At 63.7% G+C, this 25,264-nt stretch overlaps 1 protein-coding gene across 5 annotated transcripts in view; it reads right to left on the bottom strand.

The window, feature by feature from the left end:
• The window catches only part of RIPOR1 (RHO family interacting cell polarization regulator 1), a 33,648-nt gene extending 12,692 nt beyond the window's left edge, over positions 1-20,956 (bottom strand). Inside the window, exons 1-4 of one of the 5 annotated variants that reach the window (XM_042797432.1) lie at positions 20,801-20,956; positions 19,742-19,973; positions 19,534-19,640; positions 281-407 (exon numbers count right to left, since the gene is read on the bottom strand). In XM_042797432.1, coding sequence (XP_042653366.1) covers positions 281-381 — 101 coding nt within the window. In that variant the 5' untranslated portion in view covers positions 382-407; positions 19,534-19,640; positions 19,742-19,973; positions 20,801-20,956. Of the gene's footprint in view, positions 1-280; positions 408-1,427; positions 1,778-5,519; positions 5,751-19,533; positions 19,641-19,741; positions 19,974-20,800 lie in introns of those variants that run through there. The other 4 variants (XM_042797433.1, XM_042797430.1, XM_042797434.1 and 1 more) reach the window with 4 other exon arrangements.
• Between the last annotated feature and the right edge of the window lie 4,308 nt (positions 20,957-25,264).

Below are 25,264 nucleotides of genomic sequence, written 5' to 3'. Positions count from 1 at the left end.
AGCTGGCCGAAGGAGGGGGAGCCCCCTCCATGCCCCAGTGGCAGCAGCCGCAGGGTCCTCACCCGGCCTGGGACACGGCACGGCAGTGGGTTGGGGTGATGGGCTCTGCCTCCCATCTGGCCTCGATGCTCCCTGCAGCCCCCCCTGCAACATCCCCTGGGTGCCACCGAGGTCCCTGAGGGAGATGCTGGGATGCCTCAGGACGCGCGGCAGGTCCCGCCACCCCACCCAAGCCTGTCCCCGTCCCTCGTGGCAAGCAGCACGAGCACCCATCTCCTACCTGAAGGGCCGGTCGGCCGTCGAGTTCACTCCAGCGAAGGACTGGCTCCTATTGATCTTGGTGACAAGGACTCGGCGCTGCGGGCGCACAGACAGTGACATCGTCGAGTGTGACCTGGAGGGCCTCCCTGGGGGGGGGGGGGGGGGGGGGGGGGAGCGAGAGAGCAGGGTCACCAGCAGCAGGGTGGGGAAACACGCGCAGGAAGGGCTGCCACCGAGACCGGGACGGGAACGGCGCCCACGGGGCGGGGTGGCTACGGCACCCATGGGCTGGGGTGGATGTAGCACCCACGGGCCGGGTGCCTTCCCTCACTCTCACCCGGGGATGCTCCCAGTGGCACTGGGGACACTGACCCCACGCTGTCCCCAGCCACGGTGTGGGCGCCCTGCCCTGCCCTGGGTGAAGCAGGGATCTGAACAACCGCGAACGCTCAGCGGGGACAGACGGACAGGTACGTCCCAGCTTGGCTCCCTGGGAGGCGCAGGAAGGGGCTGATGCCATGACCCTTCCTGGACACCACTGTGGCAAACCCTCCGCTGTGCCACCCCCCTCCTTGTCCCGCGTCCCCCCCTGCCACCCCGCTGCCCAGGCAGGAAGGGCGCGGGGCCGGACCCGGCTGCCCGGCCCTTCGCTGTCTCCGCTCTCTCTTCCGCTCGCTCCAGCGACCAGGAGGGAAACCCACCGGCAACAAAGCGCTTCGGAAAGTCCCCGGCTTTGCCAGGAGCTCTGCGTTGGGGAAGGAAAGGCCGAGCCGTTCCCTGCCGGACCCAGCACGTGTCCAGCCCCACGGCCACCGCAGCCCTTGCCCTCTGCTCCTGGCGGCGCCGGAGACGGGGCCAGGACCCCCAAAACCGCCATCCCCGTGGCAGTTGGTGCTGTTTCTGGCAGCCAGGACTGAGCAGATTTCCTGCATCCCAGGGCCTGGACACGGCTCCCACCCCACATCGCAGGGAGCATCGTTTTGGGAGGGCAGCCCAAAGCACAGGGGAAAAGCAGGGGTGCCCAGCACAGGGGAGAGCCCAGCCCCCAGCCCCAGCAGCACCAGCGACGGCACGGGGACGCAAGCGCTGCCGGGGCTCCTGCCACCATCCCCGCTCCTTCCCCCAGCACAGTGAAGCCCAGGAGTCCAGTTCAAACTGGCACACACCTGCTCTGCCAGTGGTGGGGATCCCCCCGGTGCCGCGCGCCCCACTGCCATGCCATCACCTCCCCGCATGCTGGGCCGGGGCCGGGCATTCGCAGCGCCCGGGATGAGCCAGGGCTGTTGGAATCAAAGCCAGCCACCGCCGATAACCTCCATCGCCGTGGAGCTGGGATGCAGCAGGTCCATCTGGTCCCCCCCTTGGCACTCGAGTCCCAGCCCAGGACCACAGAGCCCCTCTCTGGGTCCCACCACCTCGGTGTTATCTCAGTTCCAGTCCCCCCCAGTTTCCAGGACAACACTGTCCCAATTAAGCTCATTAGGAGGAGCTGTAATCCCTGGCAGCCCAGCTGATTTGCAGGGCCTGGGCAGATTACCCTCTGCAGGGCTCTTTAATCTGCTCCCCGCTGAGCGAGCAAGGCCCATGGCACCGGCACTGGGCGTTGCAGTGGCGTATGGAAAGCACCCACCACCCCTGCTATGGGGCTTGTCCACAAGTGGGGCAGGTCACAGCTCCTACGGGGTGAGCACAGCCTGCCAGCCCATGTTGCCATCTGGGGACACGGGGGGGGGGGGGGGGGGGCTCTAAGGAGGGTCACCCAGGCAGGAGCCTGCACCAGGGAGAAGGATGCTGGGGGTGTCGCGAGGGACCGATGCACCAGCACAACCCCTCAGGAGAGTCAGAGCAATCCCCAGCCACCTGCACCGCGCTGGGTCGTGCTCCGAGGCACCTGAGGCTCCCGCACTGGCATGGGGAGCGGTGCCCTGAGCGGGGGCTGCTGAGAGGACCACATCCCTCTGCTCTGACCCAGGGACCCCCCCAAGCACCCTCCACGAGGCCGGATCGCCACCAGGATGTGTGGCAAACCTGAGTTGGCCCCAAGGGACGGTGCAGCCCCGCCACTTGCTGCCAGCCAGCCCAGCGCCCCATCCTTGACTCTTCCAGGTCCTGCCCTGTGTCCCCAGGCCTGGCACCCCGCAGCCCAGCCCCCCCAGCCCCGTGCCAGGACACCGTGTCCCCTCTCTGCGGGAGGGAGGGATGCCCCGGGGAGCCCCAAGGATGCCAGAGCCCGGCACACGCAGGCAGCCGGCAGCGCTGCCTGCTTTGGGCAGGGCAGGCAGGGCGCCGGGGTCTCCGCTTCTGGCAGGCTTGGCTCACAGCAGAGGAAAAATCCCCGGCGTGGTACATTCCTGACATTACCGAGATAAGAGGTACCTGGTACCGGTGGCAGCAGGGCCAGCCCTGGCGGGGAGCAGAGCCCGGGGCACGCTTGGAAGGGGCCGCAGGCCACCACATCTCACCCAGGACGGTGAGCCCCGTGCCAGGCTTACCAAGAGGCCGGCACCAGGCAGAGCACCAGCACACTCGTGTCCCCACCACACTGAGCCCCAAACGCATCCCTCCCTCTCCTGAGAAGCAACCACAGAGGTCCTGCCCCAAAAGCCCGGTCCCCACCAGCCCCACTGCCCCCCTGACCTTAATTAGAGCTTCAGTGCTAACGAAGCCGCCTCCCAACCAAGGTTTTCACCTTGCGGTGCCTGCGCCGCAAACTGCCTGCAGCTCTCTCCGGGTGTAGGAAACGCAATGTGGAGAGTCCGTCCGTCTGTCTGTCTGTCTGTCTGTCCCCAGCCAGCGCTGCCCCACGGGCAGCAGCCGAGAGGGCAGAGCCGCCAGATGTGAGCAGCTGGGTGGGTGGCGCAGTGTGCGTGGGGGGGGGGGGGGTGCTGGAGCCCACCCCGGGGCTCCCCAGCCCGGCCACGGGCTCCTCTCCGGATGCCGGGTGCTCTGCAGATGATTGGGATCCCAAGAATGCTGGTCTGAGCGGCGGAGGGGGCAGTCCGACCGGCTGGGTTGGTCCCAGCTGGTTTCTGTTTCCGACACTCAGACACCAGCCTCAGGTCGCTCCGGCGGGTTTATCAACACTGCCCTGGTCGGAGACGCCCCAAACCTGCTCCCCCGAATCCCCAGCCCCGCAGCGCTGGGAGCTGGGGGGTGCTCTGACCAGCACCTCCAGTCGTGTCACTCGCTGGAGGCCAGCAACGCCCAGGGTGACCGACCCAGCATCCCTGACCCCAAAGAGCGGCACCCACGGCCAGGCCAGCCAGCAGCACCCGTGGCCACCCGAGGGGTTTCCCCAGGAGGGCTGGGCTGTGGTCCCCACGCTGGTGGCACTGCTGTCCCCCCAACGAGGGCACAGCACGGTGGCCACGGGCTGGTCCATCCTGCCCATGGCTTGGTCACCCAAGGTATCTGTGGTGGTGGTGGGGAGGGGGGGGGTGTCCTGCCACCCCACACCAGAAATGTGACCCCCGGCACCCACGGCAGAGCATCCCTTGGGCACACGGCGGGGACAACCTCGGGAGCCTGCAAACACCGCCCCATTGGCACGGGCTCCCCCCCCCTCCCCGAGCTGCAGCCTTGTTTGCACAGCTGCGGCCCCGCTGCCCTAACCCACGCACGTACCCCGGCCCCCCCGCCAGCCCCTTCCGGCCCTCGGCGTGGGCTGGAACGGCTCTTCCCTCCCGCTGCCCCACGTCCCTCCCCGGCACAGAGGACGGGAACATCCCGGGTGCCACGCCACGCCGCCTCGGTCACAGGGACCCCGGGACACCCCTTCCCTGACCTCCACACTCAGCATCCCCTCTGCTCACGCAGGACCGTCCCCCCCCCCCCCCACACCAGGCGAGGAGGGGGGACTGGTTTTTTTTTTGGGGGGGATCCGGATGAGTCAGTAAACGGGCATCTCGGCTCCCCCGTGACTCAAACTCCCGGCCGCAACGTCGCAGCCCCCATCGGGGCGTGGGGGGGGGACACGGCGGTTTGGGTGCTGGCGGGTGGGGGGGGCTGGATGGGTGCTGGGTGCTCTCGGCCCCGCGGTATCCGCCCTCACGGCCGTGGGAGGAAGGCCCGGCTGGCTCCGCGTGGCCGAGTGGGAGGGCGGCAGGAAAAGGAAGGAGCTGCGAATGGGAAGAATTGGAGGAAGCGCTTATTTACCCCGCGGAGTATCCCCCGAGGAAGGGCAGGGCACGGCGCAGGCAGACACAAGACTCTCACGGCCGGCTCCCCCGGCGGGGAGGGGGGCTGCTTGCAGCCTCCCACCCCGTTAGCCAGCCCATGGCCTCCCAGTTTGGAGCCAGAGGGGGATGCAAGCCCCAAACTGGGGACCCGGGGAGGTGGCCACTGTTGGGGCTGGGGCGGGGGGGGGGGTTCCCCAGCGTCTGGCTGAGCTCAAGCCCGACCTGTTTTCTAGGACGGCTCCTGAGAACCAACCCAGGACCACCACGGTCCTAATGAAGTGGGTCCCCGACCACCAAAGGCACAGACTGAGCACCCAGCCCAGATCCCCTTGGCTTTGGAGGCTGAGGGGATCACCTCCATGACGGGACTTCAGCCTGGCCAGGGGCACCAGCTCCCGCTCCTGAGTGGGCTGTGACCCTTCTCAGAGGTGCTGAGCAGAAGACAGGGCTCGGGCATGACCCTGCTGGGGTTGGCAAAACCTTGTGAAGGTCCCACACGCCACTTTCACCCCCACCTGCTCCTCTCCGGGATGATACCAGAGGCTTCCCCCCCCCAAAATCCTACCCCATGGTCCCTGTGCGTAAGAGCAGCCCCTGGACCCCCTGTTGTGCCCAGGTCCCCTGGGGTCGCGGTGCCAGGGATGCTCGACAAGGAGCCAGGCTCTGTTTGTCCTCAGCATGGGCGCAGACAAGATGTGGGGGGCACGAGGGGGAGAAAACCAATTTGCCAAAGAAAGCCACACTACTGTGGCATCGGGGGCACATCGCCCGGGAGCGGCGGGCAGCCGTGGCCCCTCTCCTGGCTCTGGGCAAGGCTGGGCAGGCGGCGGGTCCTATCCTGCCACGGACACCCCGTCCTGACCCCCCAGTCACTGCACACCGCGGTGTGACAACCGTGTCCCTTGCAGGTGGTGGATACCCACCCCTGGGGAAGAAAAGCTCTCCTGCCGGGGGTAGTCGCTCACCCAAAAAAACTCCCCCCGAGCCCAGCCGCATCACCCCGGGAGCCTCAAACAGCCGGGGGTCCCCAAATTAATGGCGTTTGCTGGGGGGGGCCCCGGTGCCGCCGGCGCTCGGTACCTTTTGGTTTGCCGTTCATGGCGGGCTGCGGCAGCACGTCCCCCTTGAGCTGGGGGCAGCGTCCAGGGTGGCTGTTGGTCTCTCATGCCGTCTGTCCGTCCGTCCGTCCGTCCGTCCGCCCTCATGCGGGGGCCGGGGCCGGGAGGGCTCCCCACGGGCAGCAGTCTCCTCCCACGCTTCCCCTGCCCGAGAGCTGACATCACTGCCCAGCGCCACAGCCCAGGCCGGGAGGACGGAAGGACAGAAGGACGCCCATCCCCCATGGAAGGAGGGGAGCCGACCCCACCAGCACCGGCTGCCCCACAAGCAGGGACGGCTTGTAAAATGAAGGAAAAAAAAAAAAAAGAAAAAAAAAAAAAAACAAACCCAAACCAAAACAAAAACATCGTGGCTTTGCTTTCCACAGCATGCATCCCCATGGCATGCTCCGTGGGCACCCTGCTGCAGCCCCCAGGAGCTGCTGGGAAAAGGATTTCCTTGCTCAAATGTCCCCAGTTTGTGTCATCTGGGTCTCCAAAGCCTCGGAGGAGCTGGCTTCAGCCAGGGCTTCCTCGCAGGGCGCTCCAAAAATGGCAAGTGGAATTCCCACAGGGGAACCAAGGATGCCCCGCTGCCCACGGGGGTGCAGCTCCCACGGGGCAGAGTGGCAGATCTGTCTGCCCGCCCCCCCCCCCCCCCCCCCCCCCCAAGCCCAGCTGCCAGCGGCACCTCCCGGCCCTACAACTCCCTGTTTAGGATGCCCTAAACAACCAGGGGACTCTGTGGCACAGATGTCACCCCGCTTCAGCGCTGTAGGTCCCCACACGGGTCCTGGGGGTACCCAGGCCTGGAACCCCCCTCCAGCTCCGATGGAGGAGGCTGGAGCTGCCAGCTCCATCCAGGCTGGGACCAGCTGCCATCACCACGTCACTCGGGCAGGAAGAGACACCTCCCTCCTCAGCCTCCTTTCCTGTTTGCTGCTGCTTTTAGAGCGAGGTCAGGCTGGGTTTGGGAGGAAAAGCACTGGGGCAGAGTCCTGGGGAGGTGCTCGCAGAGATGGGGTGCTCCTGGACACAGTTAACCCCTTCCCTAGAGGGTGAGCCGGCGGTGGGGCTGCTTCCCCAGCCCAGAGCCGGTCCCCTCCTTGCTGGTCCCTGTGCAGGACAGGGCTGGCACACTGAGGGGGAGAAGCATTTGGGGCTCCCTTGTAGGATGGCACGGCTCCCTGCCCACGGGCACCCACGCACATGCCCCCAGAGCCAGCCACGGCCAGGCTTGGCAAGCTGGAGCTTGCAGTGGTGCCACCAAAGAGTGCTGTGCCCCAGGACACCCTCTTGTCCTGGCGCCTGGCCGGGTGCCCCCAGATGGGTGCCCGGTGCCAGCTCTGTTGGGAGAGCAGCTGGGGGAAGAGCTGGTGAGACCGGGCTGGCCCGGAGAAGCAGCTGGGGAAAAACCATCCCGGCGCTGGCAAAACGGAGGCATCTTGTTGCCCACTTGCCTGCAGCCTCCACGCCAGCGTCACAAGCGTGGAGGGGAGCCAGCAGCCCAGCACACCCAAAGCAGGGTGCGCGGGGCGGGGGGAACCCATCTCCACCCTGGCCTCCAAGGTTTTGCATGAAGACCGGCTTTCCTACCTTGCCTGGTCGGGATGTGTCCCCCTCCAGCTCTCCCCACCGACGGGCCGAGTCCCGACCGGGTGGCTGCCGTGGGCAGGGGGCTGCTGCCCAGCTTTTCACCCCTTGCTGCTTCTCCCCAAGGGGAAGCATCGCTCCCGGGCTCAACCAGCCCCCTGCAAAGCCTCTGCTGCGCTGGCAGCCGTGCGGAGCTGGTGCCCGGCACACGGCCAGGCAACGTGCCCGCAGCGATGGCCCATGCCAGCTCGTTTGTTCTCATTAAAGTTTAACAAGAAAGCCACGCTAAATCTACCGGGGGCCGCGGGAGAGGCGTTCCCCGGTGCCACGCAGAGTGAAGGGACGTCCGGGCGTCCCTACGAGAGGGGTGACAGCCAGGCTGTGCTGCTTGCGGGGACTCTGCCTCCCCCGTAGCCCTGCCTGCAGCCCTGTGAAGGGCTGCGGGGCCACCGAGGTGCAGGGAAGGTGCGTGGCGCAGCCCCATCGTGGGCATCGCCCACGGGGAGACCGCCGGGAGCGGGCAGGAGTTTGGGGTCGTGCATTCAAAAGCTGGCAGAGGACACCGGAGGAGGCCGTGGGCACGCAGCATCAGACGTCTCCTCCGAGCACCTCCCGGCACCCTGCACGGCGCTCGGCAGGGCTTGCCAGCTCAGGGACACCTTGCCAAAGGAGGGCAGAGGAAGGGCACGAGCTGTGCCAACGCTGCCGGGGCCTGGGCGGTAATTGAGTTAAACGAAGCTCTGTCCCTGGCCTGGTTGAGGACAGGGTGTGGGCGCAGGGAAAGGGGGACAGCCCTATGGTCACCCAGGGCGCTGGGCAACCCCCCCCCCCAGCTCAGGGGACTTCCCTGGATGCTCACCACCCCGGCTCAGCTCAACCAGCCAGGGCAGCTGCCTCCCTCCCTCCCATGCGGCAGGGGTGTGGGTGGAACACCCCAAGCGCACCCTTTTTTGGGGGCGTCCCTGTCATGCGCTCCTCTCGCCAGGCCTGGGGAGCTGCCCTGAGCGTCCCCACCCAACCACAACAGCTGAATGTGCAAACAAAGCCCTCCGTGGGCAGCCGTGCTTGGACACGCGTGTATAACCATGGCTAGTCCGTGTACGGGCTGAACTAAAATCCAGACACTCCAGGGGGACAATCCCACTTCCCTGCCCTCCGTGGGATACAGGACTGGCTTCCCAGAGACCCCGTGTCGTGCCACCACTGAGTATGGGGAGGCTTCCCTGCTGGTCCCGGGGCCACCAGCACCGAGGCTGTGCCCACCCAGCATCACCCAGCCCCTGGAGAAGCCACCCACCCCAGGAGCACGCTCCCCTGCTGGCACTAACACCGAAGGCTGAGGTGATGGAAGAAGCTATTTCAGGGTGTTCCCAAACAAGTGGTCCCTGGCCACGGTCACCTTTGCGTGGCTGGGAATGTCACCGCAGTTGGAATCGTGGCATGAAAGGGCACAGGCCTGCCTCAGTGGGTGCAAGTCACCGCTGCCCAAAAGAGGCTGGGGAGATGACTGCCAGCACGTAGGCACCACCCCGCTGAGGGGCCAAAGAGCTCCTGGCCGTGGGGGAGACCTAGGAAGGGGACAGGAGGTGACAATTCTGGCAAGAAGAACCACCGTCACAGCTTGAAGAACCACAGCGAGCGACCAAGTGACCTGTGGCCAGGCAAGAGCCAGCCCTGGGCTGGGAAAGCCCGGTCCTAGAGCTGCAGATGGTCACCCCCGCCACGGTGCTACAGCCAACTCCTCTCACTTTATTTTTTTGCAGAACCCGGCAAAGCCAGCTCCAAAAAATCCTGGCAGCCCAACGCCGCAGATCATATGCAGAGTTTATTCTGCAGGGTTGATGGCCCAAGGGCTGGAGAAGGACCAGTCCTTGCGCCAAGCCGGGCTCTCCCCGCAGCCAGGCTGGCACCAACGCCGCCGGCAGCATCCCTTTCTGGGGTGGCCGGGCACCCCGCATCCAGGCACCGGCAGACTCAAGCCCTCCCCCCCCCTCGCTTCCTCGCATCGTCCCCACACGGCAGCAGAAATAGAAGCGATATAAATGGCAGCCCTATAAATAACCCCAAAGCATGAGGCAGGGAGCTTGTCCCAGCCTGGCAATGGCCTCGACCCACGCAAAGCCAGGGCTTGGTCCTGCCTTCGCTGTCCCCTGGGGACCCCAAACGCCAGCTCCCTGCCCGCAATGGGTCTCCCAGGTCTCGTCCTTTATGTCAGAGCTATGGCAGGAGCTCCAATGCACCCACCGAGCCTCGGCCACTGGAGCAGGCTGGAGCCCAGCATGATGGCATCTCTGGGAGACATCCCCGCGCCCCTGCCCAGCTCCTCTCGGGGCAGCAGCAGGCACTGGACGATGCCCACCCCGGGCACCCCGCAGCAAACCCAGGCTGCAGATTCCTGGGCAAAGCAGAAGTGCTTGACCAGGCGCCTCAGGCAGGGTTTGGGAAGAGAGAGACGCCCCCGTCCACACCACTGCCCCCGCTGCAGATCAACAGTTACCCACACCCCCCCCCCCCCAGGTGCATCCCCAACACCCACCTCCCCAGCTGCCCATCCCGGCATCCCCCATCCCTGCCCTGCCCGCCTTCCCACGCTCAACCCCATCACGACGTGTCCTCCACGGGGACTCGGCCGCCCCCACGCCAGCTCCCACCACGACTCCTCTCTGCTCCGGGGGGGGGGGGGGGGGCGCGGCGATGCATCGGGGACCCCCCCCCCCCCCCAAGCCGAGAGCAGGCAACGCCACCGGCAGCAAGCCCTGCGCTGCCTGATTTTGCGCGGTGTCATAGCCCCACGTCCCAGCCCTTCCCGGGGGGGGGGACGCAGCGAGGCTGCTCCCCACCCACCAAGCCAGGAGGTCGGTCCTCGGCCAACCCGGGGATTATAGGAAGGCCAGGACTTCCCGGTGGCCTCGGTAGCCTCCTCTGGGAATCTGGCTAGGGTAAAACCCGCCGAGGCTGTTTGCAAGCCCCTGGGACGGCTGGGGGCGAGGCAGGGAAAGAGTTAATGGTGTGAGGCCTTCCCAAGCACTTCTTGGCAGACTGGGGAGGGCTGGGAGATAGGGAGGATCGGGCCAGCAACAAAGCGAGATCTGTCTCATTAATTCCTCCGAGCATTCCTCCCTTGGTCACCCAGGAGGAGGAGGAGGCAGCACCCAGCTGACGCGGTGCACCCAGGTCCCCTGAGGAGCCCCCCCCCCCCCGCTTCCATCGCCCCGAGGTCCTGCTTGGGTGCAGGGGTGTGATTTTGGGGGGGGGGGGGGAGATGGGTGCAGCCCTTCCTACGGGAGCGATGGCTCTGGCGTCCCGCCGGCGCTCGGGCAGGGCCCTGGACGGCCAGGGGGCTGGTCCCCCCTCGCCGAGGGACACTGCGGGGACACCGAGGGGAAACACGGCGGGTGGGGTGGGGTGGGGTGGGGGGGTGGAGTGTGGGGGGGGTTCGCCCCGCCATCCCGCAGTCGGGGCCGTTCCTTCTCCCGCCGCGGTCGCGGAGCAGCCCTCGGAACCTCCCCCCCCCTTCCAAGCAACACCCCACCCCCCCCGCGCCCTGTGGGGTGCCACGAGTGACGGGTGGCACCCAGCGACCCCCTCCCCCCCCCCCCCCCCCCTCCCCGAGGGTGTAGCCCTGTTAAAGCCACCAACCCCGCTCCCCCCCCCCCCCCCCACTCGTGACCGGCGGTTTGCCGCGGGTGCGGCGGTGCCGGCTGGCACTCACATGTCCCAGGGAAAAGAAGGGGGAGACCCGCGGGGCGAGAGCGGGCCGGGCTCGGTGCATCCCCTTTGTTCCACTCCCACGGACGGGGAGCAAAGCGGGGCGTTCGTGCGGGCTCCCGGCAGCGCCCACCCCGGCTCTCTCCATGGAAACGCGGGAGCCATGTGATTTCGGCAGGAAACCGCGGCCCAGCCCGCGCCAATGGCGGCAGCACGGCCGGGACCGCCCCCCCCACACCCCCCCCCCTCCTTCTTATCCACCACCCCCCCCCCCCCAAACCACCACCACCATCAACACCCGTGGGGACCGCAGCCATCGCCACCGCCACCCCTCGGGGCTCCCCCCCGCCTCGTTGCCAGCCAGCGCTCCCCCCCCCCCCAAAATCCCCGGGTTTGCTCAGCCCCCGGGGGGGCTTCTCCCTGACGGGAGAAGCAAATGGCTGAAGCCCCCCCCCCCCCCGCCTCCCCCGAGGGCCACAGCTCGCTGAGGGCGGGGATGGCAGGGGAAGGGACATGACCGAGGCCGTGCAGTCAGTCAGTAGCAGAGGCTGAACCAGCGCCCACCCACCCGCGCTCCCAGCGCTGCGCTACCCGCAGCCCCCACGCCGCCTTTTCCCGTCCCCCCCCACCCCACCCCCGGCCCCAACTGTGGAAAGCAGGAGCCGTGCTCAGGCACTGCCAAGCAGCAAGACCACCCTGGGAGAGGAAAGCACGGGCGCCCACCCCGCGTTCCCCATCCCCGCCAGCCTCCGCAGGGGAAGGAGCGGGGGAGCACCCCCGGCGTCCCCGAGGGCAGCCCTGGCGCAAATGCAGGCTGCCACCCCGAACGGATGCTGCGCTTACGCGGTGCTGGCTTCCTCACGGAGCATCACGGCTGCCCGGGATCAGACCCTGCCTTGCCAGTCCAGATCCTAAACCCCCTGACACCTCTGAGCATCCCCGGAGCTCTGCGTGGAGGGGAGGGAGGAAGCCACGCTTCCCCAGCACCGTGCTTGCTGGGGGGATGCAGCCGGCTCCTCTCCTTTCTCCCAAGCCCATCGTTTTCCTACCCGCCCTAGATCATATTGAATCGACCCAGTTTTAAATGGGACTGACGCCTTTGTGGCCCCACTGAGACATCCTCCGTGCAAGGGCGAGACAACGCAGCGCTCCAGCCAGCCCTGTGATGCAAAAAGCACTAATTAGACCATCGCCAGGTCTCGGAGCTCAGCGGAGTAAGGCCGGATCGGTGACAAGGAAATCGTTGCACCGCTGTCGCTCTCCTGGGGCCGCACCGAGGAGCGGAGAACTGCTGCCAAGGACGCCTGGTGAGAAGCGGGGCGTCCTGGCTCCCGGCCCTTCCCTGGCCTGGTTACGTGGAAGAAGTGATGCAAAGATACGAGAGAGGACAGCAGGTCCCGCAGCTACCAAGGAAAGGCCAAACCAAAGGGCCAACATGGACAGGCAGAGGGGATGTACGGATCCATCGAGCCATCTGGTTCAGCAGTCAGCCCAGGTCCCCGTGCCACACCGGTCCCTGTCCCGGCAGGATGGCCCACCACCTGCCTGGCACGGTCAGCGCCGTCGTGCCGCGCTGTCATCGCTTGATCCGGCATCCCGTACGGGTCCGCTGAGGGGCTGGATCCCACCCACACCCTGCGGGTGGTGTCACCACCTTGCCCACCCCCCAAAAGCTCTGCAAGGGCAGCCAGGTCTCGGTGGGTGGTCAGGGGGGTGAGGTTAGCTGGGGGAAGGCAGGAAACTCTGCTAACACGGCTCAGCAGCCCGTGTGGATGTTCAAAGAGCAAGTAGAGGGGCTCTGGGGACTTGCCCCGTGCAGACATTCTGCCAACATCCCTTCCAGGGCTCCCCTGGAAAAGCAGGGGGGGGGAAGCCGATCCTACGCAGCCCCCATAGGAAGCTCTTGGTGCACAGAATCTCTTGGGGTCACCCTCACCAAGTGCTCCCGGCAATGCCAGCCCTGGGTCAGCGCTTTGGCCCACTGGCACTCCCAGGCTCTGTGCCAACCTGCCGAACCTGCCCCCACACCAGCAGCGAGGTGGCCGTGGGCGCTCGGTCTGCAACTGCAACCGGCACAGCACGGCAAAGCGGGCGGCTTGGGAGCGCCCCCCCATACCCCCCCCCCGGCTCTGCATGGGTGCACCTGAGCCTCCTCGTGCCCCGAGCCTGCGGGCGAGTGGCTGGGTCGGTATGCTGGCCCATGGCCACCACAGCTTGCCTGGGGTCACCAACTGAAGACCACCGAGCTGGTCCTACCCACTTCTGTGCAGCAAAGTGTGTCTTTGGATGAGGGGAGGGGAAGGGAAGGGAAGGGAAGGGAAGGGAAGGGAAGGGAAGGGAAGGGAAGGGAAGGGAAGGGAAGGGAAGGGAAGGGAAGGGAAGGGAAGGGAAGGGAAGGGAAGGGAAGGGAAGGGAAGGGAAGGGAAGGGAAGGGAAGGGAAGGGAAGGGAAGGGAAGGGAAGGGAAGGGAAGGGAAGGGAAGGGAAGGGAGGAGAGGAGAGGAGAGGAGAGGAGAGGAGAGGAGAGGAGAGGAGAGGAGAGGAGAGGAGAGGAGAGGAGAGGAGAGGAGAGGAGAGGAGAGGAGAGGAGAGGAGAGGAGAGGAGAGGAGAGGAGAGGAGAGGAGAGGAGAGGAGAGGAGAGGAGAGGAGAGGAGAGGAGAGGAGAGGAGAGGAGAGGAGAGGAGAGGAGAGGAGAGGAGAGGAGAGGAGAGGAGAGGAGAGGAGAGGAGAGGAGAGGAGAGGAGAGGAGAGGAGAGGAGAGGAGAGGAGAGGAGAGGAGAGGAGAGGAGAGGAGAGGAGAGGAGAAGAAAGAGAGAAGAGGAGAAGAAAGAGAGAAGAGAAGAGAAGAGAAGAGGAAGAGAAGAGAAGAGAAGAGAAGAGAAGAGAAGAGAAGAGAAGAGAAGAGAAGAGAAGAGAAGAGAAGAGAAGAGAAGAGAAGAGAAGAGAAGAGAAGAGAAGAGAAGAGAAGAGAAGAGAAGAGAAGAGAAGAGAAGAGAAGAGAAGAGAAGAGAAGAGAAGAGAAGAGAAGAGAAGAGAAGAGAAGAGAAGAGAAGAGAAGAGAAGAGAGAAGAAGAAGAAGAAGAAGAAGAAGAAGAAGAAGAAGAAGAAGAAGAAGAAGAAGAAGAAGAAGAAGAAGAAGAAGAAGAAGAAGAAGAAGAAGAAGAAGAAGAAGAAGAAGAAGAAGAAGAAGAAGAAGAAGAAGAAGAAGAAGAAGAAGAAGAAGAAGAAGAAGAAGAAGAAGAAGGTTTTCAGTTGGAAGGGACCTACAATGATCATTGGGTCCAACTGCCTGATCACTGACAAAAGTTAAAGCATGTTATTAAGAGCACTGTCCAAATGCCTCTTAAGCACTGGCAAGCCTGGGGCATTGACCGCCTCTCCAGGCAGCCAGCTCCAGGGATTGCCCACCCTCTCGGTACAGATTTGGGGTGCCTGGAGGCGGACTGACCCACACCACCACACTTCGCTTACCTACGCACCACCATGGCAAGGTCAACCACCGTTCCCGGCCACCGCCGGGCTGGGGAGCGGCCGTATCGCTCTGGAGCCATGAGGAGGGGGGACCGCAGCGGGGCTGGGGCGAGCAGGGCTGCCTGCAGCACCCCTCCCCTCGGCCACACGCCTGCCCGCCCTGCCAGACTGGGCATGTTGAGCTAAACACTCCCTCTGCCAAGGCTCGGGCTGGCGCACGGCACGGGCTATTCTAGGTCACCGGCAGTTTGCTTGGCACAGACCAGCTTTGCAAACAAAAGCAAGGGCAGGCTCGCCGCCCCAGTCCCCGCAGCACCCCGTGGCCTGTCTGCTCCCCCCAAACCCCCCTCCTGGTTTTAAGGAGGGGTGATGCCCACCGGCAGGCAGGGGTTAACCTTCCCAGCGTGGATACGGATACTCCTGGACCCCAGCCACAGGAAGAGGCTTCCCGGCAGTCTTTGTCCCTGCTGGGAAGCTGGGGGCTGGTGCAGGCAGGAGTTCCTCAGCGCAAGGGCACCCCGTCTGAGCACCAGCCAGCTCCTCCCAGGACAGGATTTGCACCTTGCCAGAGCCTGGTGAGCTGGGAGCACCCTAAGCGCGTTCCTCTCCCCCTGGCAGCTGCAGCAACCTGCCAGCTGCCTGCATCTGCCTGCTGCCATGCAGAGAAAACTCTGAGGCATCGGTGGACCCCCGCGCCACGGGGTCTCTGCCCAAATTGCTCTTCTCGCCGCAGGCTGGGCCTGGAGCCACGTCTTCCTCTCCCCTCTCTCCGGAGGGCAGGAGGCCAGCTTGGCTCCGGGCCTGCCTCCCTCCACGCCGCCCTGGAGCTGCTGCGTGCTCAGCATTCCTGCTCAGCGTTGGAGCAAAGCAGTAAGGGCAGGCCAGAGCTTTCAAGCCTTGCGCCGGGACAGCCATGTGTGCTCGGAGCCCGGCCGTCATCCCCAAGAGCAGCCGAGGTGCCTCGGCTCGGCAGAGCCTGCCGCAGGCTTGGAGCTCAGCGTCCGTCATCCCGGCACCGGGCTCCTCATCCCTCCGGCTGCTTATTTTTGGGGAACACAACCTGGGAAAAAAAAAAGTGGAGGGAGCCAGGGCGGTGCTGGTGCAGCGTGAGCATTGTGAGTTGCTGCTCCAGCTGACTCACCGGGGCCCCGGCCGGGCTCGGGAACTGGCCGGGAGTGGGGAGAGGCTGTGCCAGCAGGTCCTCTGAGCTCTGCTGAAAACCCTTCTCAGGGCCAGCTTGCAGCAGCAGCAGGCTGGGGTGCAGCCCCTGACCCAGCCTGTCCCTCTCCATGGGGCAGAGCTGCCTGTCCCGGCACTTTGCCTGCCGGTGGGGCTGGGAGAAGGGAGGCAAGGACAGCCCCAGAACGGCCACAAACCTGCTTGGTGTTGGCCGGTGCTGGTCGCTGGTCAGCTCGCCCAGACGCTCTGGCTGGCAAGCAGGCACTCAAGTCAGGGCTTTGCAGGGAAGCCAGAACATCCAGATTGCAGCTGCAGCAGACTCAGCCCCAGCACAGGCCAAGGAGAGCAAGGAGCTGCAGAAGGGCACCGTGGGCTAGTCCAAACTCTGTGGCCACCAGCCAGCTGTCCTTTCTCCTAAGTCTCTTCTCCACCCTGGAAAGGTGTCAGGCAGCACCTTCAACCCCTCCCCCAGCTCAGCCTGGGGGGCTGAACGTCCCCTGGGACCACAGCACCTCCAGCAACCAGGCAGCCATCCCCACCCCGGCACTGTAAGAACCATCTCACACCCACCCGGGGAGGAATCACTCCAAAAGTATGCATGATTCACAAGATTCCTGCAGCCCCTCGGGGACCGTCTGACACTGAGCAGGAAAGCTGAGGTCATGGGCAAGCCCAGCAACCAGCCGGGCTCAGCACACAGGGTCGGTGGCAGGGAGGCTGGCACAGCCCGGCCACGGTGCGGCATCGGCAGCCCCGGGGCTTCGGCATCGACGCCAGGGTAAAGCTCAGCCCATCGAGTTGGCTGCGGGTGGGAATACCCTGCCCCAAAGCTGGCCCAGGCCAGGCACGCCGCCGCCGTAGGGGATGCAAGAGGAAAAAGCAATTTGGAGCACGAGGTGCTTTGGCAGGGCTGAATTTGCAAATTTGGCAGGGCTGTTTGCAAATACATGCGAACGTGGACCCTCCCCGAGCAGCGCGGGGGGAACCTGCGTGTACCCTGATCCCCTCCGTGGTGGTCCTGAGCACCGCCGAGGCGGGGTCCCCGTCCCCTCATAAGCAGCACCCGCTGCACCCAAAAGCACAGAGCGGGTCCGTGCTGGGCAGCCAGCGGGCACCCACATTGGCCTCCCAGAGCACGAAAGCGCTCCCTGCAGCGAGCACCAGCCTTCAGCAAATGATCCTTCCCTCCCCTCCAAGAAAACCACCAAGAAAACGCTGGGATGGGGTTTGAGGAAATGAAGCTGGCTGCATGGGGTAAGCGAGGATAGGAAGTAGCTGCAATTATCTGTCCCCACTGGCCTGCGACTCTCCCAGCCCGGAGCTCACAGCGAGGGGAAATCATGTGCTGGAGAGTGCATCGGCCCGACCGGGAGGTTTCTGAGTGATCCCTGGTCCTGGGGAGGGAACAGGCACCCGGTGACCCTCTGTGCACCCAAGCCTGGCATTTCCATGCTCTCTCCATCCTGGCGGAAGAGAAGATGCAGGGAGACCTCCTGACACCTCAAGCTGCGCTCTGCTCCTGGAGCTGGCACCGCGAGGTGGCATCTCAGGAGCTTTGGCCTCATCCTGCGCCTCTTCTGCCTGTCCTGCGCTGCTGGCTCAAACTGGTCCCTGCTGGGAGGGGTGTCCCTGAAGGAAAGCGGTGGCAGCCAAACAGCGGGACCAGGGGTTAGAACTGGTTGCTGAAAGCCATCGGTGGGGCAGTGGTAGCGGGGGGGGGGGACGTGCCAATAGCACAGATCCTGCCTCATCCTCCCCACTCAAGTGATGCTCCCCTGAGCCTTAGGACGGGGCGGGAGCAGACTGATTCTGGCTCTCCGCAGGCCAAGCCCCCTCTCACATGCCCCTAGCACATGTGTCCATGCCACCAGCCCCGGGGCTGTGGCTCCAGCCTGTCTCTCCTGTATCTGTCACATGCCCTGGCTCACCGGGGCCAGCTCCGTTTACACGTGCAAGTCTCCTATTCTCCTGCCGAGGATGAGTCAGGCTTCCCCCCCACCGCCCCCTCCCCGACACCCCGCCGGTGTGACGGGGCCCCGGCACTGCGTCACCGGCTGGCGGGTGGGTGCCAGGCTGGGGAATGGCTGGAAAGGGCTCGCACAGCCCTTTGCTTTCCATCCTGCTCGGAGCCATCTGCAGCAGCATGGAAGGCGCTGGAGGCCGGAGCTCACTGCCAGGAAGCTCTCCCTGGCTCAGCTCCACAGGGCCGGCTTCCTTCCCCTCCACCCCACAGGCACGTCACGGCTCAGTGCAGGGGGGGGTCAAGCCCTAAGCGAGCCCCCCAGCCCCCCTCCAGAGGGCCTAGTGTGGGTGGGATGGCCGAGGCACTGCTGAGGAACCCTCATGTCCGCAAAGTCTTGGGGTGCTGGGGTGTCTCCTGGGGTGCCAGCTCACAGGAAAAGGGGGGGTCGCCTGGATTTGGAACCACCAGGAACAGAGGCTGGAGCTCGACGGAGGAGCCAGCCCTCTTTCTGGCTGCGCATCGCCCGGAGATGCTGAGCTGGCGCTGGACTCGTGGGGTGGAGAGATGGGTGCCAGCCATACGCCACCCCCCTGCCAGTTTCCCCAGTGGGAACCAGTGGTCCGTCCCCTTGAGAATGTCCACAGCCGAGCTGCAGTGAGGGCAGCAACCCTGGTCATTCTCTGGGGGGACAACAGACACCCCCAGCATACCCTGGCCACATCCACCTCTCCCTGCCCTTCTGTTGCTCTCAGCCCTTGCTCCTTCCCCACATATCCCCGAGCCAGAAGAGCTCTCCCTCTCCAGAGAGACGCCTTTTCCCTTTGCTTCCAACTTTCCCAGGGTGGAAAAAGAGCCTCGAGGCTCCTTTTCAGATCCCCCCATCTGCGTCCCCCTCGCTGCGCCCAGCGCTGGGAACGGGCTGGCTCCACGCGAGTACAATAACAAGAAGTGTGTTGGAGCCGTTGGGAAGGAGCGATGTTCCCGGATGGTATGCAGCCCTGACAGCCCTGGCTCTGCTTTAAAGGGTAACTTTATCCTGTAATAACAAACAAGAGGAGCCAAGTTCCTCCCCAGCGTCACTTCCCTAGCTCCGAGGAGAGCGACACAGGGGAGAGAGCTCGTCAAAATGAGCTTGAATCCTTGTTCTTGCCATCACTGGGTCTCAGTCCCCTCCCTAGAGCCAACAAGGCGGGGAAGGATGCTCCAGGGCAGCGGGGCTGGGACCTGAGTGGGCATCCTGGCCACATCACTCTGCGTCCCTGGCAAGGGCTAGGACACAAACCATTGCCACTGGAGAGGCTGGGATGGTACCTGCTGGTCTCCAGGGGCATTCCTGCGCCACTCGCCACGTTTGCACAGATGCATTTGGGTGCTGATGTGCTGGGGACCGAGGGGACGATCCCTCTAGCAAGGCGAGCAGCAGGAAAGCTGCCCTAGCCCGTGGCATGCCCCGGGCAGCTTCACCCCATCCGCCATCCCCACAGCCCCCCATGCACGCTCACGGCACCGGACAGGCACGCCGGGCCGCTCGGGCGCGGGTGCCAGCTCCAGGTGCAGCTTCCTGGGAACTTGTTCTGCAAGAGCTGGAATTTCAGGCCCAGCCGGTGCTGGGGGACGGGCAGGGAGAGGCTGACCTGCACCAAAACCCCACCAGGACCCTTCAAAGCAGGACTGGGTCCTACAGCCAAGGGTTCACTCGGGCAGTGTCACCTCTTTTGCGGGCACCGCTGGGGGCAAAGGCACGGGCAGAAGCCCCAGCTGTGGGAGCGAGGGCGAGCACCTTGCTGCAACCCCCGCGTGCACACGCCTGTGCTGAGTTCGGGTAACAGCACGGCTTGCACAGCTCCCAAACGGGGTTTGTTGTTTTTTTGGTTTTTTTTTTTTTTTTTTTTTGGAAGATCCACGGCTGTGGCTGTGCCAGGGCCCCGGGTCATAGAGCCGGCTGGCCCAGGAGAACCGCTGGTTTATGCCGGGGGTGCACGTGGGGCACAAGGGTGTGTGATGGGTATGTCAACATATGACGTGCAGGAGACGTGGAGCATCTCTGCACCACCCCAGCAGGCGCAGCAGCTCAGTGACCTACCTCTGCTCCTGCATGGGTGCTGATGCTCAGGAGAGGTGTGCCGCGGTGGTCATCACCAGGGAAGACATAGCTCCGGCCTGTGCTGACAAGACACTAAGGTCCCCTCCCTGCCAGATGAAAAGAGGGGGACAATTTGGCAGAATTCAGTTGTGGGACAAGACGATGATCTGGAGAAGGTTGCTGAGATGTCTGTCTGATTTCCACTTACCCAAGGAGCGGCAGGCAGCAGCTCCAGAGACCCTGAGGTTCAAGTAAACCCCGGCTCGTCAAATGAAGCCAGTGAAGTGCTGTAATTTTCTTCCCCAAGATGGATTTCCTCCAAATGGTTTATTAGATATTTGGGTTAAATCTGTGCAAAGCTGGGAAAGCTGCCGCCTCCATGGTGCCCCCCAGCAGACCAGGGGGGCTTCCAGAGGAAGCACCAGGCAGGATCCGACCAGCTAAAAGGGGGAAGAGAGAGCAAGGAGGGAATCATCGGCACTTAAAGCTTTCAGGATTTTCTCTCCGCACGGAGAGGTGACAATGCCAGCGTCCACCCTTTGCAAGAGTGGCTGTGGGACACCCATGGGGGACAACGTGGCTTGAAGGAGACCTGCTGGGGGGGGATGTGCCACTGGTCCCCAGGGAGGTAAAGCCTGCGGCAAGCTCCCAGTACCAAACGGTCCTCCCAGGGCAGCCACGGAGCCTTCCCGGCTCTGGCCAGCGGGAGCAGAGAGCAGCAGGGCCAGGCAGCAGCGGGTTAAAAAGCTTGAGGTGGGACTTGGTGAGCTGCTCCCTCCCGGCTAACAATAACAGGGCAGAGGAGAAGGGATGAGCGGGGCTCTGCAGGGCCAGATAGCGATGGAGCAACCCCAGCCCTGCCGCTGCGGCGGTGCCGGAGGAAGCCTCGGCACATTATCTGCTGGCCCCACTCGGCTTCCTCGGCAGCCCTTGTGCCGCAGGGACCGGGATGTGCTTCTTCCTGAGCCGCGTTTTTCATGCACCCAGGCTGGGTCCTCATATTTTGGTGGCAGCCCTGGGCCCCAGCACCCTCCCAGCACTGCACACACACACCCCTCCCCCGCCCCAGAGAGCCGCAGGTCCCCTACATGATCCAGCCTTCCCAGTGTCAGTCTACCCCACCGCTGGTGGCTCTGGCAACGGTCACCCAAGAGGGCTCAGCCACAGGATCGAGGTGCCACCCTGCACGGAGATGTCCCCACCCTGCTGCCCCGTCCCCGTCCCCCGTCCCCGTCCCCCCCCCCAGGCCATGGACAGTTGCTCACACCTTGGCAGAACGAAGAGCTGGTTTGGCTGGAAGAAGACTCCTGCTGAGGGGATCTCCAGGTCCTGGCTGGGGTCCCTGCTGTTCTGGTTGCCTCTGGTCCCAGTCCTTCCCCGGCCACCGAAGGTCTGCTGCACCTGGAGCTGCTGCGGCCAGCCGCCCTGGCCACCCTGGCCGGTGTCCCAGCACTTCCTCGTGTGCTGGCTGTTTGTGACCTGCCTCCTGCTTGCTGCTCCACCTCCGCAGCTGCATCTGTGTCACAGGAGCAGCCCTTTTCCGTTCCCAGTCTCCTCTTTTGACCCTCTCCTCCTGGAGCAGGCTTTGCCTTCCGCGGGGGCTCTGCCTGCTGCTGGTTGCCCTACGGTTCCCTCTCGAAATGCGTCTTGTCCCGATCCTGGCAAGTCCTGCCAGGACTTCCCTAGTCCTCCCAGCTCCTGTCCTGACCCAGCTCCTGCCACAACAAGTCTTTGCCAGTGGCTACTGGTCTGAAAGAAGGCAGCTGGTAGAAGATCCTAGAAAATATGGGCCTTTCCCATCACTGAAGTCGATCCCTAGAGCCTGGAGAGCTGCTGGGCTTCCCAGAGCAGAGATAAGTTTGCACCCAGATGCTACTATCACTATACGGGGGCTGGTGGAGGCAGTCTGAGATGCTCTGGGTGACAACCTCCTCACCCATGGTCCCTGGAAGTCCCCAGACGTGTTCCTTGTGCATCCCCTGCGTGAAGGGTCCCCGAGGAGTCGTCCAGATTTCCCCGCTGCTGGACCCAGTAGCCCCCTGTGGCAATGCGCTGGTCCAGTTGGCACCTGTCCCCCAGCTTCAGAATACGGATGGATCCTAAATCATCCTTTCCCTATCCCAGCTTGCCCGTGCTCCCAGGCGGAGCTGGCATTTCACACGCCTCCTGGGGGGCACTGTGCTGCAGCCCGGTGACAGGACGCAGGGCACAGCGCCCAGGGCTGCGTGTTGCCATCACGGTGGGCAGGGCGGGGGGAACGCTGAGGTCTGGTGCTGCCCAGAGCCAGGAGACAAGCCTGACACAAAGGGCAAAGCCGGCAAAAGGGAGTGAACGAGGCAGGAAACATCAGGCAGCAGAGGAAACGGGGAGATAATCAGCTACGTGAACACAAACACCCGGAATTTGTGCAAAGGAAAAACCGACACTACTTGGCAAGCATTTGAGCAGGGAGACCTGCCCAACCGGCCCCTCACCGAGGCTTCTTGAAGAACATTTGTCCTGGAGCATCTTAAGGGCATCCCTGGCCTCCAAGTTACCATGGTGGGCATAGTCTCTGGCAGCTCAGCTCCAACATGTGCCCCCTTGGGATGAGCCCCGTCTTGCGGGGTGAAAGAACAGGCTCCTGGGGAGCAGCTGGCCTCACTTGTGACGGCAAAGCACTCACCAAGGGCGACTCCCAGTTGCGGAGGTCCTGTCCCTGTCTCCTGTTGGCTTGAAAAATGGCATTGACTGACCCGCTGACACCTGGTTCTGCACGGCAATTAGCCTGCTGTCCCAACACCCGCAGGGAAGCCCACTGCACTGAGCTTCCTACAGGCTGATGCTCATGATGCTTCAACGGCCAGCAGCCCCTCGGGGTTTGTTCTCACCCCCCCAGCAGCTGGGCTTCTAGTAATGCCAGGGTGGACTTCACCTGCAGAGCTTCCAATTACTCCTCTCACCACCTCTGGCACACAGTCCGGGGTGACCTGCCCACGCTGTGATGCCTCAGTTCCCAGGCGTGCTGGTTTTCACTGAGATAGAGTTAATTTCCTTCACAGTAGCTAGTACAGGGCTATGTTTGGGATTTGTGCTGAAAACAGTGTCGATAATTCAGGGATGTTTTAGTTACTGCTGAGCAGCACTTACATGGAGCCAAGGCCTTTTCTGCCTCTCACATCACCTCACCCGCGAGTGGGCTGGGGGGTGCACAAGAAGTTGGGAGGGGACACAGGTGGGACAGCTGACCCCCACTGTCCTCAGGGACATCCCAGACCATATGGCTCAGCATATAAAACTGGGGGAAGAAGGAGGAAGGAGGGGATGCTCGGAGTGATGGCATTTGTCTTCCAAGTCACCGTCAGCGCGTGATGGAGCCTGGTTGTCCTGAAGATGGTTGAACCCACCTCCCCATGCGAAGTGGTGAATCAATTCCTTGTTTTGCTTTGCTGGCACGCACAACTTTTGCTTTGCCTATTAAACTGTCTGTAACTCAACCCACAAGTTTTCTCACTTTTATTCTTCCAATTCTCTCCCCCATCCCACTGCAGGGGAGTGAGCCAGCGGCTGCGTGGGGCTGAGTTGCTGGCTGGGGTTAAACCACGACAGTGAAGGGCCGGAGAGATGCTCACAGATTTATCAGCCTCCCGAGCTCAGCCAAAACCCCTCTGCCACAGCAGGTGGGCAACCATCCTGTGTCACCAGCACTGCAGACCATCAGCCACGCTGACAGAGCTTGTCCCAGCTTTCAGCAGTCCCGTTTCTCCCCATGTCCCCAGGGGAGTAGCTGCATCCATCTCATGAGGCTGGCAATGATCACGGGGGGGCTACAAGCTGCCTGCAGGCAGTGGTGGGATCCCTGGCATAGCTCATTGCCCAGGATTCAGCACGTGGCATGGGGCAAAAGGGAGAAACATGGAAAGAGATGGGCATGGAGCCAGCCCACAGTGACTGGCCGGGCTCCAGCTGGCTTGTGTGGAGCAACTGGGGCCGGAGAACCTCTGCCAAGGGGCAAGAAATGTACTCAGTGGAGGCTTGGCCATGTCTCTTAGCTGGTGCTGGGCTGAGCACAGCCACACAGCTGCAGGATCAGGCCCTTCACCCATGCTCCTGGCCCTCAGTCATTCCTCACAGGGGATTTCTCTCCTCTTGCTGCCATCGCAGCGCTGACAAATGCCCAGGGAGGTGCCCGGGTGGGCACTGACTCCTCCGGCCACAGATATGAGCCGTGAAAGAAAAGAAGAAAGACAGGTGAGCATTTGCATGGGAAATGAGGTGGCTGGGAAGAACCCAGATGGTTCAGAGCTTCCCCTCAGCTGGGGCAGCAGCACCGCTCCCCATCCCCAGTGGGGCTCGGTTTGTTTGGGCAGATGCTGAGCGCGGGAGGGGAAGGGCCTCGGAAAGCACAGTGAGGGGCTTGGAAAAGCGCACGTCAGCCTGGGCGTGGGGAAGACAGCGAGCTCCATCAGCCCCACGGGCTTGGCTTCCTTTGGCACATGCCAGGGATGGGGCAGCAGAGCCCCAGCTCCAGGAGAGAAGTGGGGCCCAGGTGTCCCAGCTCCTGCAATTGCTCCAGAAAGGGCCTTTCCATCCACTATGGAAAGTGCCTGCGCGGAGCAAGGGACCCCTCTCTCCACCTAGGGATGCTCCCAACATCCCTGAACTTCATAGGGGCATCTTGCCTCTCCTCCTTTTCCTGGCTGGGCACCTGGCTTGCTCAGGATCCCCCAAGAAGGGGGTACAAGGAGCAGGGGGTCCAAGCTCACAAGCTCTGGCAGCGCCGTTACCTCCAGCCACAGGCACCGTGTCCCCAAGCCCAGGCTGGCACCCGGGTTGCAGATGCTCCCTGCTGAACTCTTTCCCGGCCTCTCAAAAGTCTCAGCTACCAAACTGTCGCTGGCTTGGGAAGAACAGGAGCTGGTGAGGAAATAAAACTCACTGGTGCCTGTGACTCACTGGGGTGCAGCTCGCCTCGGTGGGGCAGAGACATGGCCCCAGCCCAGGAGTCTGTCCCTGAGGGGGGGGGGGGGGGGGGGCTGTAGCATTTGTGTTTCTGGCTGGGAAATGTTGAGGGCTCCTGTGCAGAGTAGCCCTCAGCACAGTCTCAAGATTCCCAGCAAAGCTGGTGCTACCGGGCAGGCCCCCGCTCCGGGGTAAGAGGTATGACCCCAGAAAAGGGCAGACCCAGAGGGACAGAGGTGCTTCAGCTGATCCTCCAGATGAGCAAGAGGCAGTGGTGGCCTCTGAGGGAAGGAGCAGTGGCTTTGCCTCTCCTGCCAGCCGGGTTGCTCTGCCCTCCTGAGACCAGGCTTAGCTTTGCAGGAGCCCTGGCTCCTTTTCCCCATGCTCCCCAAAGAGAAGCTCTTATCCAGAAGGGGCAGAACCCTCCCACAAAAACCCAGCACCACCCCAAAATCCTTTTCTTTGGGGATGTTACCACCTCCTGGGCAAATTCATGCAGTCCTGGGCTGCCTGGCCCATCTTAAGGTTCTCAACTTCTCCATCCCACAGAAGTGTGGTTCCCATGCTGTGCTCCCCCACGGGACCAGGTTTTTCCCCCCATCCAGGGGTACCGTGCCCAGCTGGGGCTCCCCTGTGGGAAAACCTCACTGCCTGGGATTGAAGAACAGCACTGTGGTGCTTGGTCTTGCCGTTCCAGCCCCAAGGCTGCTCCCAAAGACACCATGTCCAGCACAAAGCCCCCCCAGGAAATCTGTAGCAGAGACACCACGCTTTGGGTGGAAAAACGGCA

The sequence above is a fragment of the Tyto alba genome, unplaced genomic scaffold (assembly GCF_018691265.1).
Source record: "Tyto alba isolate M040663 unplaced genomic scaffold, T.alba_DEE_v4.0 Super-Scaffold_26, whole genome shotgun sequence".
In the NCBI taxonomy this organism is placed as follows: Eukaryota; Metazoa; Chordata; class Aves; order Strigiformes; family Tytonidae; genus Tyto; species Tyto alba.
The sequence above is the reverse complement of the archived record's forward strand: the minus strand, read 5'-3'. Positions and strand labels throughout refer to the sequence as shown.